This window comes from Salvelinus fontinalis, chromosome 5 (assembly GCF_029448725.1).
Source record: "Salvelinus fontinalis isolate EN_2023a chromosome 5, ASM2944872v1, whole genome shotgun sequence".
Classification (NCBI taxonomy): domain Eukaryota; kingdom Metazoa; phylum Chordata; class Actinopteri; order Salmoniformes; family Salmonidae; genus Salvelinus; species Salvelinus fontinalis.
The window spans coordinates 10162590-10177600 of record NC_074669.1 but is presented as its reverse complement, the minus strand read 5'-3'; the positions used below and the strand labels follow the sequence as shown (position 1 = coordinate 10177600).

Genomic DNA, 15011 nt, shown 5'->3' with positions numbered 1-15011 from the left:
ATAGGACACATGGAATAACCTTTGACCTCAACCAAACAGATTGGTGGGGGGGGGGGGGGGGTATTCCTCGCCTTAGAAATATAGAAAAGCACATTTTAAGTAAGTACATAGACAGAAGAGGACATGAAAAATAAAAAGCTTTCACCCAGAGCCAGAACACACTACAAACAGCAGTAGAACATAGAGGAACTGGGTGTATGTTAAAAGGAACAGGACTGGACATAAAGAAGACAGGGAGTGGATGGCATACAGGGTTCATGGCCATGATGTGCTGGGGAAACAGAAGTGTCTCTGGAAACCTGTTACAGTTTGGTAGGTGTGACATATGTAAAAGGTGTGGACGTATGAGGACACCAATCAGAATTTCAGAAACCACGACAGAACTATATCTTCACTTCCTCTGAATTGCTCAACACAATCCATTAATGCCTAGTTAAGTCTATCTGAGAAGCCTTCACAGCATCTTAATTGAAAACTGACTGACTACCATTAAAAGAGACACAATAAAGGGAACTGGTTTGCAAATGATCAACCATCTAGGTTTGGTCTCTACTCTCCATGTAATCAGAACGGTACGTACGGTCTGTGTAGAGGTATTTGCGGTCGCGGTCGTCAGTCTTACCGGGGTCTTCGAAGGGCATGTCGACGGACAGCTGCTCGCTCACGCGACCGTACAGACCGTTGGTGCACACAGCCACCACCTGCACCACATAGCTAGTATTGGCTATCAGGTCCTGCAGAATGGCCCCCTGGGGAACAACAGGAAGAGGTGAGTACAGGGGGTTTAGGGTCATGGTGGTGGAGAAGGTGGTGGTGTTGGAGGAGGAGGTGGTGAAGGTGGTGGTGGTGAAGGTAGAGGAGATGGTGGTGGAGGAGGAGGTGGTGAAGGTGGAAGAAGTGAAGGTGGTGGAGGTGAAGGTGGGGGTGGTGGAAGTGGTTATAGCATCTTGCTCTTGCATTCAATCACACTATGGTACTTTAGTTTCTTCATTTGTTTCTTCATTCATTCATTTATTAATTCCTGCAAACCTTCTGAAATGTGATTGACCCGGGTTTGGTCATCTGTGTGTGTGTTAGTCCACCACCACCACTTCATAAAGGATGCTCACCACATCCTGGTCTCCGTCAGTCAGGTACTGGAAGGTTGCAGAGTCCTCTCCTTGGGTCAGCCTGTAGGTGACTGAGTACTTCTCTATCCCGACGTCGTACACCGCCCTCGGCCGCTCCCACATCACCAGCAGGCTGGTCAGGTTATGGGGGTCCGCCTGCACATTCTCCGGCTCTGAACTACAGACTGACAGAGAAAGAAGGGAGAGAGAGAAATAGAGAGGGAGAGAGACAGAGAGAAATGGAAAGAGAGACAGTTAATTTAGATTAATAAGAATCAAATAAGAGATTCAGCCTCAACTGGGTGTTTGTCCTTCCTAATTGGTCCCATCACAGATTAGCGCTCTAGTACTAAACGCAGATCACAGACACATTGAGACCCTGGCATTAATACAGATTACGGGAGTAAGGAGAGATTAAAATCAATCGAAATGAGACAATGGCCAGGTACAATGACTAAACCGTTGACACATTTCCTACATGATCTATGCTAAAATCTGCACTTCAGTTTACCTACTGATTCATCCTCGGCCCAGGGGGGTTGGTGGAGGGGTGAACACATTTATTTCATGTTTACTGATGGTGAGGGATATCAGAAAGGGAGACTTACAGTTGTACAAACACCCTTTTCAACACAAGAGAAAAGCAAAGGAACAACAGTCTTTTCCTAACCACTCGCAAAACAAATCACAACAAAAGCACAAAAATACTTGCTCTTTCTATTTTGTTGCGACATGCATCTCACTCTGGTACACAAATGGTATGTGCAATAACAACAGGGAAGCAAGATACATTTCACACCTATTCATGTACATTATATCATATTCAATGCACTCTATCCATTTTTCAAAGACGTTTGAAAAGTCCTCTTTGAAAGTGAGGCAGTAACCTAGCAACAGAGACTGGAACGAATTGCAAAAATCTCTGAAGTTGGAGACTTTTATCTCCCTCAACAACTTTAAAAATCTGCTATCCGAGCAGCTAACCGATCACTGCAGCTGTACATAGTCCATCTGTAAACTACCCACCCAATTTACCTACCTCACCCCCCATACTGCTTTTATTTATTTACTTTTCTGCTCTTTTGCACACCAGTATCTCTTCTTGCACATGTTCATCTGATGATTTATCACTCCAGTGTTAATCTGCTAAATTGTAATTATTCGATTTATTGCCTACCTCATGCCTTTTGCACACATTGTATATAGATTCTCTTTTTTCTACCATGTTATTGACTTGTTTATTGTTTACTCCATGTGTAACTCTGTGTTGTCTGTTCACACTGCTATGCTTTATCTTGGCCAGGTCGCAGTTGCAAATGAGAACTTGTTCTCAACTAGCCTACCTGGTTAAATAAAGGTGAAATAAAAAAAAAAAAAAAAAAATATGAATGCGGACATGACACATTATGTAGGCAGAGAGAGAGAGAGGGAGAGGCAGGGAGAGACAGAGGGTCTGTCCCTGGCTTAGCGTATTAACCTGGTGCCTAAGCATCCACAACAATTACATTCTCCCTTTAAGGTTAGAATTGATTTAATTTATTTAACTAGGTACGTCCGTTAACAATTTGCTCTTATTTACAATGACGGCCTACTTGTAAAGCCTCCGCGTGAGAGTCTGGGTATGATTAAGGAGGCACACAAACATGCTGTCTGAATATTAATGCCTGCCAGGCATCCAGCATCCACGTGCTAGTTAATGTCCTGATTATGTTGAAAACACACAGCAAGCTACTGCAATCACTTCTTTAGTAGGGTAAGAGATGCCCAAAATAGGGCACGGTAGGGGTGACAGGCAGGCAGGTTCACAGTTGGGTTACCAGTGCCTGCCTCATTTGTAACAAAATCCCCCTATGACATTTTAATAGGCCACCAACAGTGTCATCAAATATATTTTGGACATTTGATATTGGTGTGTTGCTATTTTCTGTTCAGATTTAAATATTCTATGAACATTTAGGCATGCTAGCAGATGCCCATAGATGTCCAGTTATTGCGCTAACGCCAGTGAGCATTGGCTCACAAAACTACCTCATCAAGACCATGATTAGTTGAATCAGGTGTTAGTACCAAGAACCAGGAGTGAATACAAGAGATTCATTTTGTAGCTAGAGAACTCATGATATATCCAGGAGTGACAAGAGTCATCTTTTTGCTAGCTAGGGCCAATCTACTTTACAATTTTCCCTCTTGCAATCTCTGACTTTGCTACTTTGAGGAGAAATGTACTTACTATGACTGTGAAATGTGGTTGCCCCATAGCTATCTTAAGATAAACACATTAACTGTAACTCGCTCTGGATAGGAAAGCTAGTGTAACTGAGTCAGGTTCGTAGGCCTCCTTGCTCGCACACGCTTTTTCAGTTCGGCCCACAAATGTTCTATAGGATTGAGGTCAGGGCATTGTGATGGCCACTCCAAAACCTTGACTTTGTCGTGCTTAAGCCATTTTGACACAACTTTGGAAGTATGCTTGGGGTCATTGTCCATTTGGAAGACCCATTTGTGACCAAGCTTTAACTTCCTGACTGATGTCTTGAGATGTTGCTTCAATATATCCACAATTTTCCTTCCTCATGATGCCATCTATTTTTTTAAGTGCACCAGTCTCTCCTGCAGCAAAGCACCCCCACAAAATGAGGCTGCCATCCCCGTGCTTCACGGTTGGGATGGTGTTCTTCGGCTCGCAAGCATACCCCTTTTTCCTCCAAACATAACAATGGTCATTATGGCCAAACAGTTCCATTTTTGTTTCATCAGATCAGAGGACATTTCTCCAAAAAGTACGATCTTTGTTCCCTTGTGCAGTTGCAAACCGTAGTCTGGCTTTTTTTAAATGGTGGTTTTGGAGCAGTGGTTTCTTCCTTGCTGAGCGGCCTTTCAGGTTATGTCGATATAGGACTCGTTTTAATGTGGACATAGATACTTTTGTACCTGTTTCCCCCAGCATCTTCACAAGGTCCTTTGCTATTGTTCTGGGATTGATTTGCACTTTTCGCACCAAAATACGTTCATCTCTAGGAGACAGAACACGTCTCCTTCCCGAGCAGCATGACAGCTGCGTGTTCCCATTGTGTTTAAACTTGCGTACTATTGTTTGTACAGATGAATGTGGTGCCTTCAGGTGTTTGGAAATTGCTCCCAAAGATGAACCAGACTTGTGGAGGTTTACAAAAAAAAATTCTGAGGTCTTGGCTGAATTCTTTTGATTTCCCCATGATGTCAAACAAAGAGGCACAGAGTTTGAAGGTAGGCCTTGAAATACATCCACAGGTACACCTCCAATTGACTCAAATTATGTCAATTAGCCTATCAGAAGCTTCTAAAGCCATGACATAATTTTCTGGAATTTTCCAAGTTGTTTAAAAGGCACAGTCAACTTCGTGTATGTAAACTTCTGATCCACTGGAATTGTGATACAGTGAATTATAAGTGAAATAATCTGTCTGTAAACAATTGTTGGAAAAATGACTTGTGTCATGCACAAAGTAGATAACTGACTTGCCAAAACTATAGTTTCTTAACAAGACATTTGTGGAGTGGTTGAAAAACGAGTTTTAATGACTCCAACCTAAGTGTATGTAAACTTCCGACTTCAACTGTACGTATTTGGAGTGAGGACCTCCTCTGACAGACAGACATGTACATACTGGGAGTGAGGACCTCCTCTGACAGACAGATATGTACATACTGGGAGTGAGGACCTCCTCTGACAGACAGACATGTACATACTGGGAGTGAGGACCTCCTCTGACAGACAGACATGTACATACTGGGAGTGAGGACCACCTCAGACAGACAGACATGTACATACTAGGAGTGAGGACCACCTCAGACAGACAGACAGGTACATACTGGGAGTGAGGACCACCTCAGACAGACAGACATGTACATACTGGGAGTGAGGACCACCTCAGACAGACAGACAGGTACATACTGGGAGTGAGGACCACCTCAGACAGACAGACATGTACATACTGGGAGTGAGGACCACCTCAGACAGACAGACAGACAGACAGACAGACAGACAGACAGACACGTACTGGGAGTGAGGACCTCCTCTGACAGACAGACAGGTAGGTAGGTACAGGGAGTAAGGACCTCCTCTGACAGACAGACAGACAGGTACGTACTGGGAGTGAGGACCTCCTCTGACTGACAGACAGACAGGTGCGTGCAGGGAGTGAGGACCTCCTCTGACAGACAGGCACGTACTGGGAGTGAGTACATCCTCTGACAGACAGACAGGTACGTAACAGGGAGTGAGGACCCCCTCTGACAGACAGACAGGTACGTACTGGGAGTGAGTACCTCCTCTGACAGACAGACAGGTACGTACTGGGAGTGAGGACCTCCTCTGTGCCGGTATAGGAGGAGAAGACCTGTCCCATGAACTGCTGCTGCTGCTCCCTGAAGTTGTTCTGCAGGTAGTCCATCAGCATCACGTAGCCCGCCTGCTGCATGGTCATCACCTCACAGAACATCTCCAGCTACAACACAATACAACCAACACGTTCATCAACACATTAGTACACAGTAGTGCTTGATATTGCATGGTGATTTCACATTGTGTCCTTGGGCTCACACAAGGGCTCACACAAGGAGAGACCACATAAAGATCATCGGAAAATGATGGTTGTATTACTATTATCATTATTCACATAGACCTAAACAACTGGTTCAAACAGTATTCAGTCCTCTCACACCCTAACACACACATGTGTTACACACAAGCATGCATGTATATCATATACACCTCTTGTACAGTCTATTGTGTAACACTGTATATACAGTGCATTCAGAAAATATTCAGTCCTCTTCCCTTTTTCCACATTTAGATCAATTACAGCCTTATTCTAAAATGGATTAAATAAAACATGTTCCTCATCAATCTACATAAAATACCCCATAATGACACAGCAAAAACAGGTTTTTAGAAATTTTTGCAAATGTATTAAAAATTAAAAACAGATAACTTATTTACATAAGTATTCAGACCCTTTGCTATGAGACTCGAAATGTAATTTATATTGATCATCCTTGAGATGTTTCTACAACTTGATTGGAGTTCACCTGTGGTAAATTCAATTGATTGAACATGATTTGGAAAGGCACACACCTGTCTATATAAGGTCCCACCGTTAACAGTGCATGTCAGAGCAAAAACCAAAGCATGTGGTCGAAGTAATTGTCTTTAGAGCTCTGAGACAGGATTGTGTCGAGGCACAGATCTGGGGAAGGGTACCAAAACATGTCTGCAGCATTGAAGGTCCCCAAGAACACAGTGACCTCCATCATTCTTAAGTGGAAGAAATTTGGGACCACCAAAACACTTCCTAGAGCTGGCCGCCCGGCCAAACTGAGCAATCAGGCGGAGGTGACCAAGAACCCGATGGTCACTGACAGAGCGCTAGTGTTCCTCTGTCTAGATGGGAGAACCTTCAAGAATGACAACCATCTCTACAGCACTCCACCAATCAGGCATTTATGGAAGCCACTCCTCAGTAAAAGGCAGATGACAGCTTGAGTTTGCCAAAAGGACCTAAAGGACTAGTCTGATGAAACCAAGATTGAACTCTTTGGCCTGAATGCCAAGCGTCACATCTGGAGGAAACCTGGCACCATCCTTACGGCGAAGCATGGTGGTGGCAGCATCATGCTGTGGGGATGTTTTTCAGCAGCAGGGACTGGGAGACTAGTCAGGATCTAAGGGAAGATGAACGGAGCAAAGTACAGAGAGATCCTTGATGAAAACCTGCTCCAGGACCTCAGACTGGGGCAAAGGTTAACCTTCCAACAGGACAATAACCCTAAGCACACAGCCAAGACAATGCAGGCTTCAGGACAAGTCTCTGACTATCTTTGAGTGGCCCAGCCAGAGCTCAGACTTGAACCTGATTGAACATCTCTGGAGAGACCTGAAAATAGCTGTGCAGCGACGCTACCCATACAACCTGACAGAGCTTGAGAGGATCTGCAGAGAATAAAGGGAGAAACTTCCAAATACAGGTGTGCCAAGCTTGTAGCGTCATACCCAAGAAGACTTGAGGCTGTAATCGTTGCCAAAGGTACTTCAACAAAGTACTGAGTAAAGGGTCTGAATACTTATGTAAATGTAATATTTCTGTTGTATTTTTTTAAGCTGTTTTTGCTTTGTCATTATGGGGTATTGTGTGTAGATTGATGAGCAAATGTTTGCCCCAATCCATTTTAGAATAAGGTTGTAATGTAACAAAATATGAAAAAAATCAAGGGGTCTGATTACTTTTTGAATGCACTGTAAATAGCTCTGACTCACAGAGCATTCCAACCAGAGTGGCTGTGAGTGTGACTGGGGGCCAAAACAGTGACTGAAAACAATTAGGGCCTCAGGCAACCTCTGGTATATTGTGGTGTTGTTTAGAAACACACAGTAGTAATAAGGTTTAACATTTGTACTTGCTGAAATACTCATTTAATAATAGTACATACACTACTTATAAATACTTATGACTGGTTATTAATGAAAGCAATCAAAAAAACGCTGATGAGGACATTGTAGCTTGTTTGAATATACAGTGAGCTCCAAAAGTATTGGGACAGTGACATTTATTTTTAGTAAACTTTTTTTTTGGGGGGGGGGGGGGGGTCTTTACTCTAGCCCTTTGGATTTGAGGGCAGACTGTTAGCTTTAGTTTGAGGGTCTTTTCATTACAGCACTTTTTGTACATAGTCCCTTCATTTAGGGGACCAAAAGTTTTGGGACAAATTCACTTTTATCTGTATTAAAGTAGTAAAAAGTTAAGTTTTTGATCCCATATTCATAGCACTTAATGACTACATCAACCTTGTGACTATACAAACTGGTTGGAAGCATTTGCTGTTTGTTTTGGTTGTGTTTCAGATTATTTTGTGCCCAATTTAAATTAATTATTAATAATGCATTATATAATTTGTGTCACTTTTACTGTAAATAAGAATAGAATATGTTTCTAAAGACTTCTACATTAATGTGGATACTACCATGATTAAGGATAATCCGGAAATGAATCGTGAATAACGATGAGTGAGAAAGTTAGACGCACAAATATCATACCCCCCTAAAAATGCTAACCTCCCCTGTTATTGTAATGGTGAGAGGTTAGCATGTCTTGGAAGTACGATATTTGTGCATCCAACTTTCTCACTCATCATTATTCACGATCCATTGAGGATTATCCGCAATCATGGTTGCATCCACATTCATGTAGAAGTGTTTAGAAACAAATACTTAACTTTTTACTACTTTGATAAACATAAGTGAATTTGTCACAATACTTTTGGTCCCCTAAAATGGGGGGACGATGTACAAAAAGTGCTGCAATTTCTAAACGTTTCAACCAATATGGATTAAAATACCCTCAAATTAAAGCTGGCAGTCTGCACTTTTCAAATCCAAAGTGATGGAGTACAGAGCCAAAACAACACAAAATGGGTCACTGCCCGAATCATTTTGGATCTCACTGTAGACTGTATGCACGACTGACAATATGGTCATGTTATCCCATAAAAGCAAGTGTTCCTTTACGCCTCGAGGGAGTGCTTGAAAAGCTACACAACAGAGGAACAATGATCCCAAAATGACCTTTCAAAGTCTTTTGAAACTTGAGACGTGACATTATCATACCATACATGATCCAAACCATGCAGATTGAAAGCCAGTTAAAAGAGAAAGAGCTTGTGTGAGGCTACTGTCAGACAACAGGATGTCAACAGTTAAAGAGTTGAAAGGAAAAGGTATCCCCAAAAAGCCCCAAAATTTCCCTCGCTGGAGCCTGTTTTTTAGACATAAGAAAGTGAATGGCTGCAAATGTCCTACTTTTAAACTTGGACAAAACAGAGATGCTTGTTCTAGGTCCCAAGAAACAAAGAGATCTTCTGTTGAATGTGACAATTAATCTTGATGGTTGTACAGTCGTCTCAAATAAAACTGTGAAGGACCTCGGCGTTACTCTGGACCCTGATCTCTCTTTTGACGAACATATCAAGACTGTTTCAAGGACAGCTTTTTTCCATCTACGTAACATTGGAAAAATCAGAAACTTTCTGTCCAAAAATGATGCAGAAAAACTAATCCATGCTTTTGTTACTTCTAGGTTAGACTACTGCAATGCTCTACTTTCCGGCTACCCGGATAAAGCACTAAATAAACTTCAGTTAGTGCTAAACACGGCTGCTAGAATCATATTGATCATATTACTCCAGTGCTAGCCTCTCTACACTGGCTTCTTGTTAAGGCAAGGACTGATTTCAAGGTTTTACTGCTAACCTACAAAGCATTACATGGGCTTGCTCCTACCTATCTTTCTGATTTGGTCCTGCCGTACATACCTACACGTATGCTACGGTCACAAGACGCAGGCCTCCTAACTGTCCCTAGAATTTCTAAGGAAACAGCTGGAAGCAGGGCTTTCTCCTACAATGCTCCATTTTTATGGAATGGTCTGCCTACCCATGTGAGAGACGCAGACTCGGTCACAACTTTTAAGTCTTTATTGAAGACTCATCTCTTCAGTAGGTCCTATGATTGAGTGTAGTCTGGCCCAGGAGTGACGGTGAAGGTGAAGGTGAACAGAAAGGCACTGGAGCAACGAACCGCCCTTGCTGTCTCTGCCTGACCGGTTCCCCTCTCTCCACTGGGATTCTCTGCCTCTAACCCTATTACAGGGGCTGAGTCACTAGCTTACTGGTGCTCTTCCATGCCGTCCCTAGGAAGGGTGCGTCACTTGAGTGAGTTTAGTCACTGACGTTATCTTCCTGTCTGGGTTGGCGACCCCCCTCGGGTTGTGCCGTGGCGGAGATCTTTGTGGGCTATACTCTGCCTTGACTCAGGATGGTAAGTTGGTGGTTGAAGATATGCCTCTAGTGGTGTGAGGGCTGTGCTTTGGCAAAGTGGGTGGGGTTACACCCTGCCTGTTTGGCCCTGTCCGGGTGTATCGTTGGACGGGGCCACAGTGTCTCCCAACCCCTCCTGTCTCAGCATCCAGTATATATGCTGCAGTAGTTTATGTGTGGGGGGGGGCTAGGGTCAGCCTGTTATATCTGGAGTATTTCTCCTGTCTTATCCGATGTCCTGTGTATATTTAAGTATGATCTCTCTAATTCTTTCTTTCTCTCTCGGAGGAGGACCTGAGCCCTAGGACCATGCCTCAGGACTACCTGGCCTGATGACTCCTTGCTGTCCCCAGTCAACCTGGCCGTGCTGCCTCTCCAGTTTCAACTGTTCTGCCTGCGGCTATGCAAACGTGACCTGTTCACCGGATGTGCTACCTGTCCCAGACCTGAAAAGCCAACTGACATTTACTCCTGCGGTGCTGACCTGTTGCACCCTCGACAACCACTGTGATTATTATTATTTGACCCTGCTGGTTATGTATGAACTTTTGAACATCTTGGCCATGTTCTGTTATAATCTCCACCTGGCACAGCCAGAAGAGGACTGGTCACCCCTCATAGCCTGGTTCCTCTCTAGGTTTCTTCCTAGGTTCTGGCCTTTCTAGGGAGTTTTTCCTAGCCACCGTGCTTCTACACCTGCATTGCTTGCTGTTTTGGGTTTTAGGCTGGGTTTCTGTACAGCACTTTGAGATATCAGCTGATGTAAGAAGGGGTTTATAAATACATTTGATTTGATGAAATGAGTGAGAGAGAGAGTGTGTGTGTGTGTGTCTTCCCTGTAGCCCTCAGGGTATTTGTAATTGACAGGTGTTACCTGAGGTGTACACATGCGGTCATTAAATCCAAGAAATATAGACAGAGGCCTTCACTCTGCTTAAAATGAAACACATGGTACTGACACACACACACTCATTTGATACCTTATCAAAAGGGTCTCACACACACACACACACACACACACACACACACACACACACACACACACACACACACACACACACACACACACACACACACACACACACACACACACACACACACAAAGAAACAGACACACAGAGCTACAACCAATTATGAATAGCGACTTGAAGGAGCATATGTTAAGCTCCCACCCAACCCAATCATACTATAAAAAGACAACTGTCATATGACAGTGGACAAACAGGGAGATGAGGAGGCGCCCAGCACTCTCCCTCTCTCTCCCTTTCTCTTCTGTACTAACAAAAACAATATTTCTACACACACTATCTGCTTTTACACACACACACACACACCTGCGTGTCGGAGATGGCCACAGTGTTCTTGAAGACAATCCACTCCACGGTATCAGTGCAGGGTGGGGTGGTGAGGGAGCCATTGTAGGTGAAGTACTTATCTGTTGAGTTGGGCAGGAGGCCACGGAGAGAGAAGGAACCCACCATCCCACTCTTACCTTGAGAAAAGGAGGGGAGAGGAGAAAAGAGGGGGACATGTGTAAGATGAAAATGCACGGAAGGCAAAATAAAGTAGTGAGAAAGAGAGGATAGACAACATAAACATCAAATGTTTCATTATCATGACACAGTGAGATAGTGGGTGTATGACTGTGTGGTAGAGTGGCACTTGACTTTAAATCTGTACAAAGTTTGTACAACTACCTTTCATAAGAGCTTGACATTACCCACAACATTGAGCTGATGCACTGAATTCCTCTGTAACGCCTAATTGCATGACAAACTTCAACTTCCATTAGCATGAATTAACTACACTTAAGCCATAAAGCAAGAGGAGGCGTGGTATATGGCCAATATACCACAGCTCAGGGCTGTTCTAACGCACGATGCAACACGGTGTGCGTGGATACAGCCCTTAACTGTGCTATATCGGCCACATACCACAAACCCTGAGGTGCTTTATTATATAAACTGGTTACAAAGGTAATTAGAACAGTAAAAATAAATGTTTTGTCATACCTTTCAGCCAATCAGCATTCAGAGCTCGAACCACCCAGTTTCTAATAGCCCAGGCTATGCAGACCTTTAATTAGTACTGTGCAGTAATACATCTATAAGGAAACACAAACTAGTGGTTTATAGCTACGCTTGGATAATGTGGCTTTGTGTTTGGTTAACTTAGTGTGGCACCCCAGGTGGTGTGGCCGGGGAATGCCACTATTTGGGGCGTCAGCCACACACCACAACCAGCAGATTAGGCTGCAGCAAGCTAGGTTGCAGTGCCACACCGTGCACCTGAAGCCACTCTGCGTCATTAAGGTGTCCGCATACATAGGTTCGGTTTGCTCTTAGCAGAACTCGACTAGGCGAAGTGAACATCTCGTCTCACATAGTCCCTAAAGACCCTCGCTTGAAAAACTAGAAAAAAGCGGCAATATTAATGTTGTTTGTTTCTCTTGAGATGCCATATCAACAACATACCCTCAAAACAGTTTGAATCAATCAAAGTTAAATCAAGAAATCTGTCATTAATTTTTACAAGGAGGTCTTAGGTCGTGCAATTTTAAATTAACTAAGATGTTTGGTGCAGTATTTTTCAAGGGAAAAAATGTGCATAAAAAGTAGTTGTCTAGTTGAAAGACAACAAACTCTTCATTGAAGAATCCCTACTGTTGACCAATCACTGACGAAGGGGCATAGACTTCGACTACGAACTTCGGTTTGCCTCAAGAAATAATTGTGTGTGCTAAAACCCTACCAACCCCCAAAACAAACAAAAAAACGTCACAAAATGTAGTCGCAATATATGTGCAAGCTGTTTTGACTGGGAAGTATACACTATGCTTTAGGCTGCAGCACAGAGGAGACATTTAAGGTGCTGTTTCAGTTGCACAGGGGAGGAGCTCCTTGCTGGATGCCGGAGGCTGAGCTCTACAGACATTTGGAGCAAGCCCATGCACTTCGACTTTCCACAGGAAGAAAAAACTGGAAAGAACAATTGGCTGCTAAGCTGGATAGCAGCCCAGCTATTTAGACTCTTAAGTTAAGTTCCAGTCTAAATTAAGTTTATCCCCTGTGTGTGGGAGTGGTTTTGAGTGACATTTTTTGACCATCCTTTTTGTGAACCCATTTATTTGAATAAATACGCCATTGTTCTTGTCGATGTTCCTCATCATTGACATCCTACCAGCCACGCCTAGCAAGTCGTTACATTAAATACACTATTTTAAGGTGAGCATTGGAGGAGTTTAAGGTTACTGTAGGTCAGGTTGGCATACCGAATCGGCTGACCCTGTTGACTCCGTCGATAATGGACATGTAGTTGTCATTGTCTTCGATGCCTGTCTGTAAAGAGGGAATGGAAACATGTTAGTCAGACCTCTCAAAAGTCTACAGTGGCTTCCTCTCCTCTCCACTTTTTTTGTGTCCCTACATTTTTAGGCTGCTTTAAAGCTGTGACCCGCTAAACTGAAGCTAACACTGATGCTAAACTAAGCTGAAGCTAACAATGATGCTAAGCTGAAGCTCACACTGATGCAAGCTAATAGCTAGAGACTGTGTAATCGCCTGCTGAACCCAAACTCTATAATGCATGTCTAATCTGTGCTCAGTCTGATACTGTGGTGGGTAATCAGTTCCACTATCCTGTCCCTTTTGATATCAGGGTCGGTAGCGGAGTTTAGCCTAATCTAGGGGCCTCGTGTGGAATAATTGTACAAAAAATAATAATACTAGCATAGTTTTTTTCTAAATTATGCTAGCTCACGAGGCCCCTTGATGATGTGAGCCAATTGCCTCTTCTACCTAATGGTAAGTCATGCCATTGCAAGTAGATATGTCATCCCTCATCGACTATGAAAATCCTTGCCGGTATGGGTGGAAAAGTATCCACTACACACTCTTGACTCAGGTCATACACACACACACACACAAATGCATAAACACACAGACAGCGCAAATACACTCTTCCTGTCAGTGTTGACAGCTAATCTACCTAGAGTACCTACCTGCCTGAACCCCCTCAAGAACACCCGCTCTACCTATAGTACCTACCTACCTAAACCACGCCCTGCTGGAGCAACACTTAACACACTATTTGCTCCAGACATTTATTACATGGCCATAGCAAGTCAAAACATACAAACACACCTCTAACAGCACAGAGAGAGCTGTGATCCTGCCCCCGTCCTTGATGGCCTGGTCTATGGACTCAAAGTGAAGCGCTTCATAACAGTAGATCTGCATCTGGAACAGATAGAGATAAGGTACAGGAGATGGTTGATATCCTATGTACTGTCATTGAACACTACAGTCGTGGCCAAAAGTTTTGAGAATGACACCAATATTAATTTTCACAAAGTCTGCTGACTCAGTGTCTTTAGATATTTTTTTCAGATGTTACAATGGAATACTGAAGTATAATTACAAGCTTTTATTGACAATTACATGAAGTTGATGCAGAGTAAATAATTGCAGTGTTGACCCTTCTTTTTCAAGACCTCTGTAATCCGCCCTGGCATGCTGTGAATTAACTTCTGGGCCACATCCTGACTGTTGCCAGCCCATTCTTGCATAATCAATGCTTGGAATTTGTCAGAATTTGTGGGGGTTTGTTTGTCCACCCGCCTCTTGAGGATTGACCACAAGTTCTCAATGGGATTAGGGATTAAGGTCTGGGGAGTTTCCTGGCCATGGACCCAAAATATCAATGTTTTGTTCCCCGAGCCACTTAGTTATCACTTTTGCCTTATGGCAAGGTGCTCCATCATGCGGGAAAAGGCATTGTTCGTCACCAAACTGTTCCTGGATGGTTGGGAGAAGTTGCTCTCGGTGGATGTGTTGATATCATTCTTTATTCATGGATGTGTTCTTAGGCAAAATTGTGAGTGAGCCCACTCTCTTGGCTAAGAAGCAACCCCACACATGAATGGTCTCAGGATGCTTTACTGTTGGCATTACACAGGGCTGATGGTAGCGCTCACCTTGTCTTATCCGGACAAGCTATTTTTCCGGATGCACCGAACAATCGGGAAGGAGATTCAGAGAAAATGACTTCACC

General features: G+C 43.5%; 1 protein-coding gene across 8 annotated transcripts in view; it reads right to left on the bottom strand.

The window, feature by feature from the left end:
* The window catches only part of LOC129855080 (receptor-type tyrosine-protein phosphatase zeta-like), a 119367-nt gene that overhangs the window by 27418 nt on the left and 76938 nt on the right, over positions 1-15011 (bottom strand). For 6 of the 8 annotated variants that reach the window (XM_055922373.1, XM_055922374.1, XM_055922377.1 and 3 more), the window contains 6 exons: positions 14102-14197; positions 13231-13297; positions 11294-11451; positions 5446-5596; positions 1110-1294; positions 623-749 (listed from right to left, as the gene is read on the bottom strand). In XM_055922373.1, the coding sequence (XP_055778348.1) occupies positions 623-749; positions 1110-1294; positions 5446-5596; positions 11294-11451; positions 13231-13297; positions 14102-14197 (784 nt within the window). Of the gene's footprint in view, positions 1-622; positions 750-1109; positions 1295-4756; positions 4893-5445; positions 5597-11293; positions 11452-13230; positions 13298-14101; positions 14198-15011 lie in introns of those variants that run through there. The other 2 variants (XM_055922380.1, XM_055922381.1) reach the window with 2 other exon arrangements.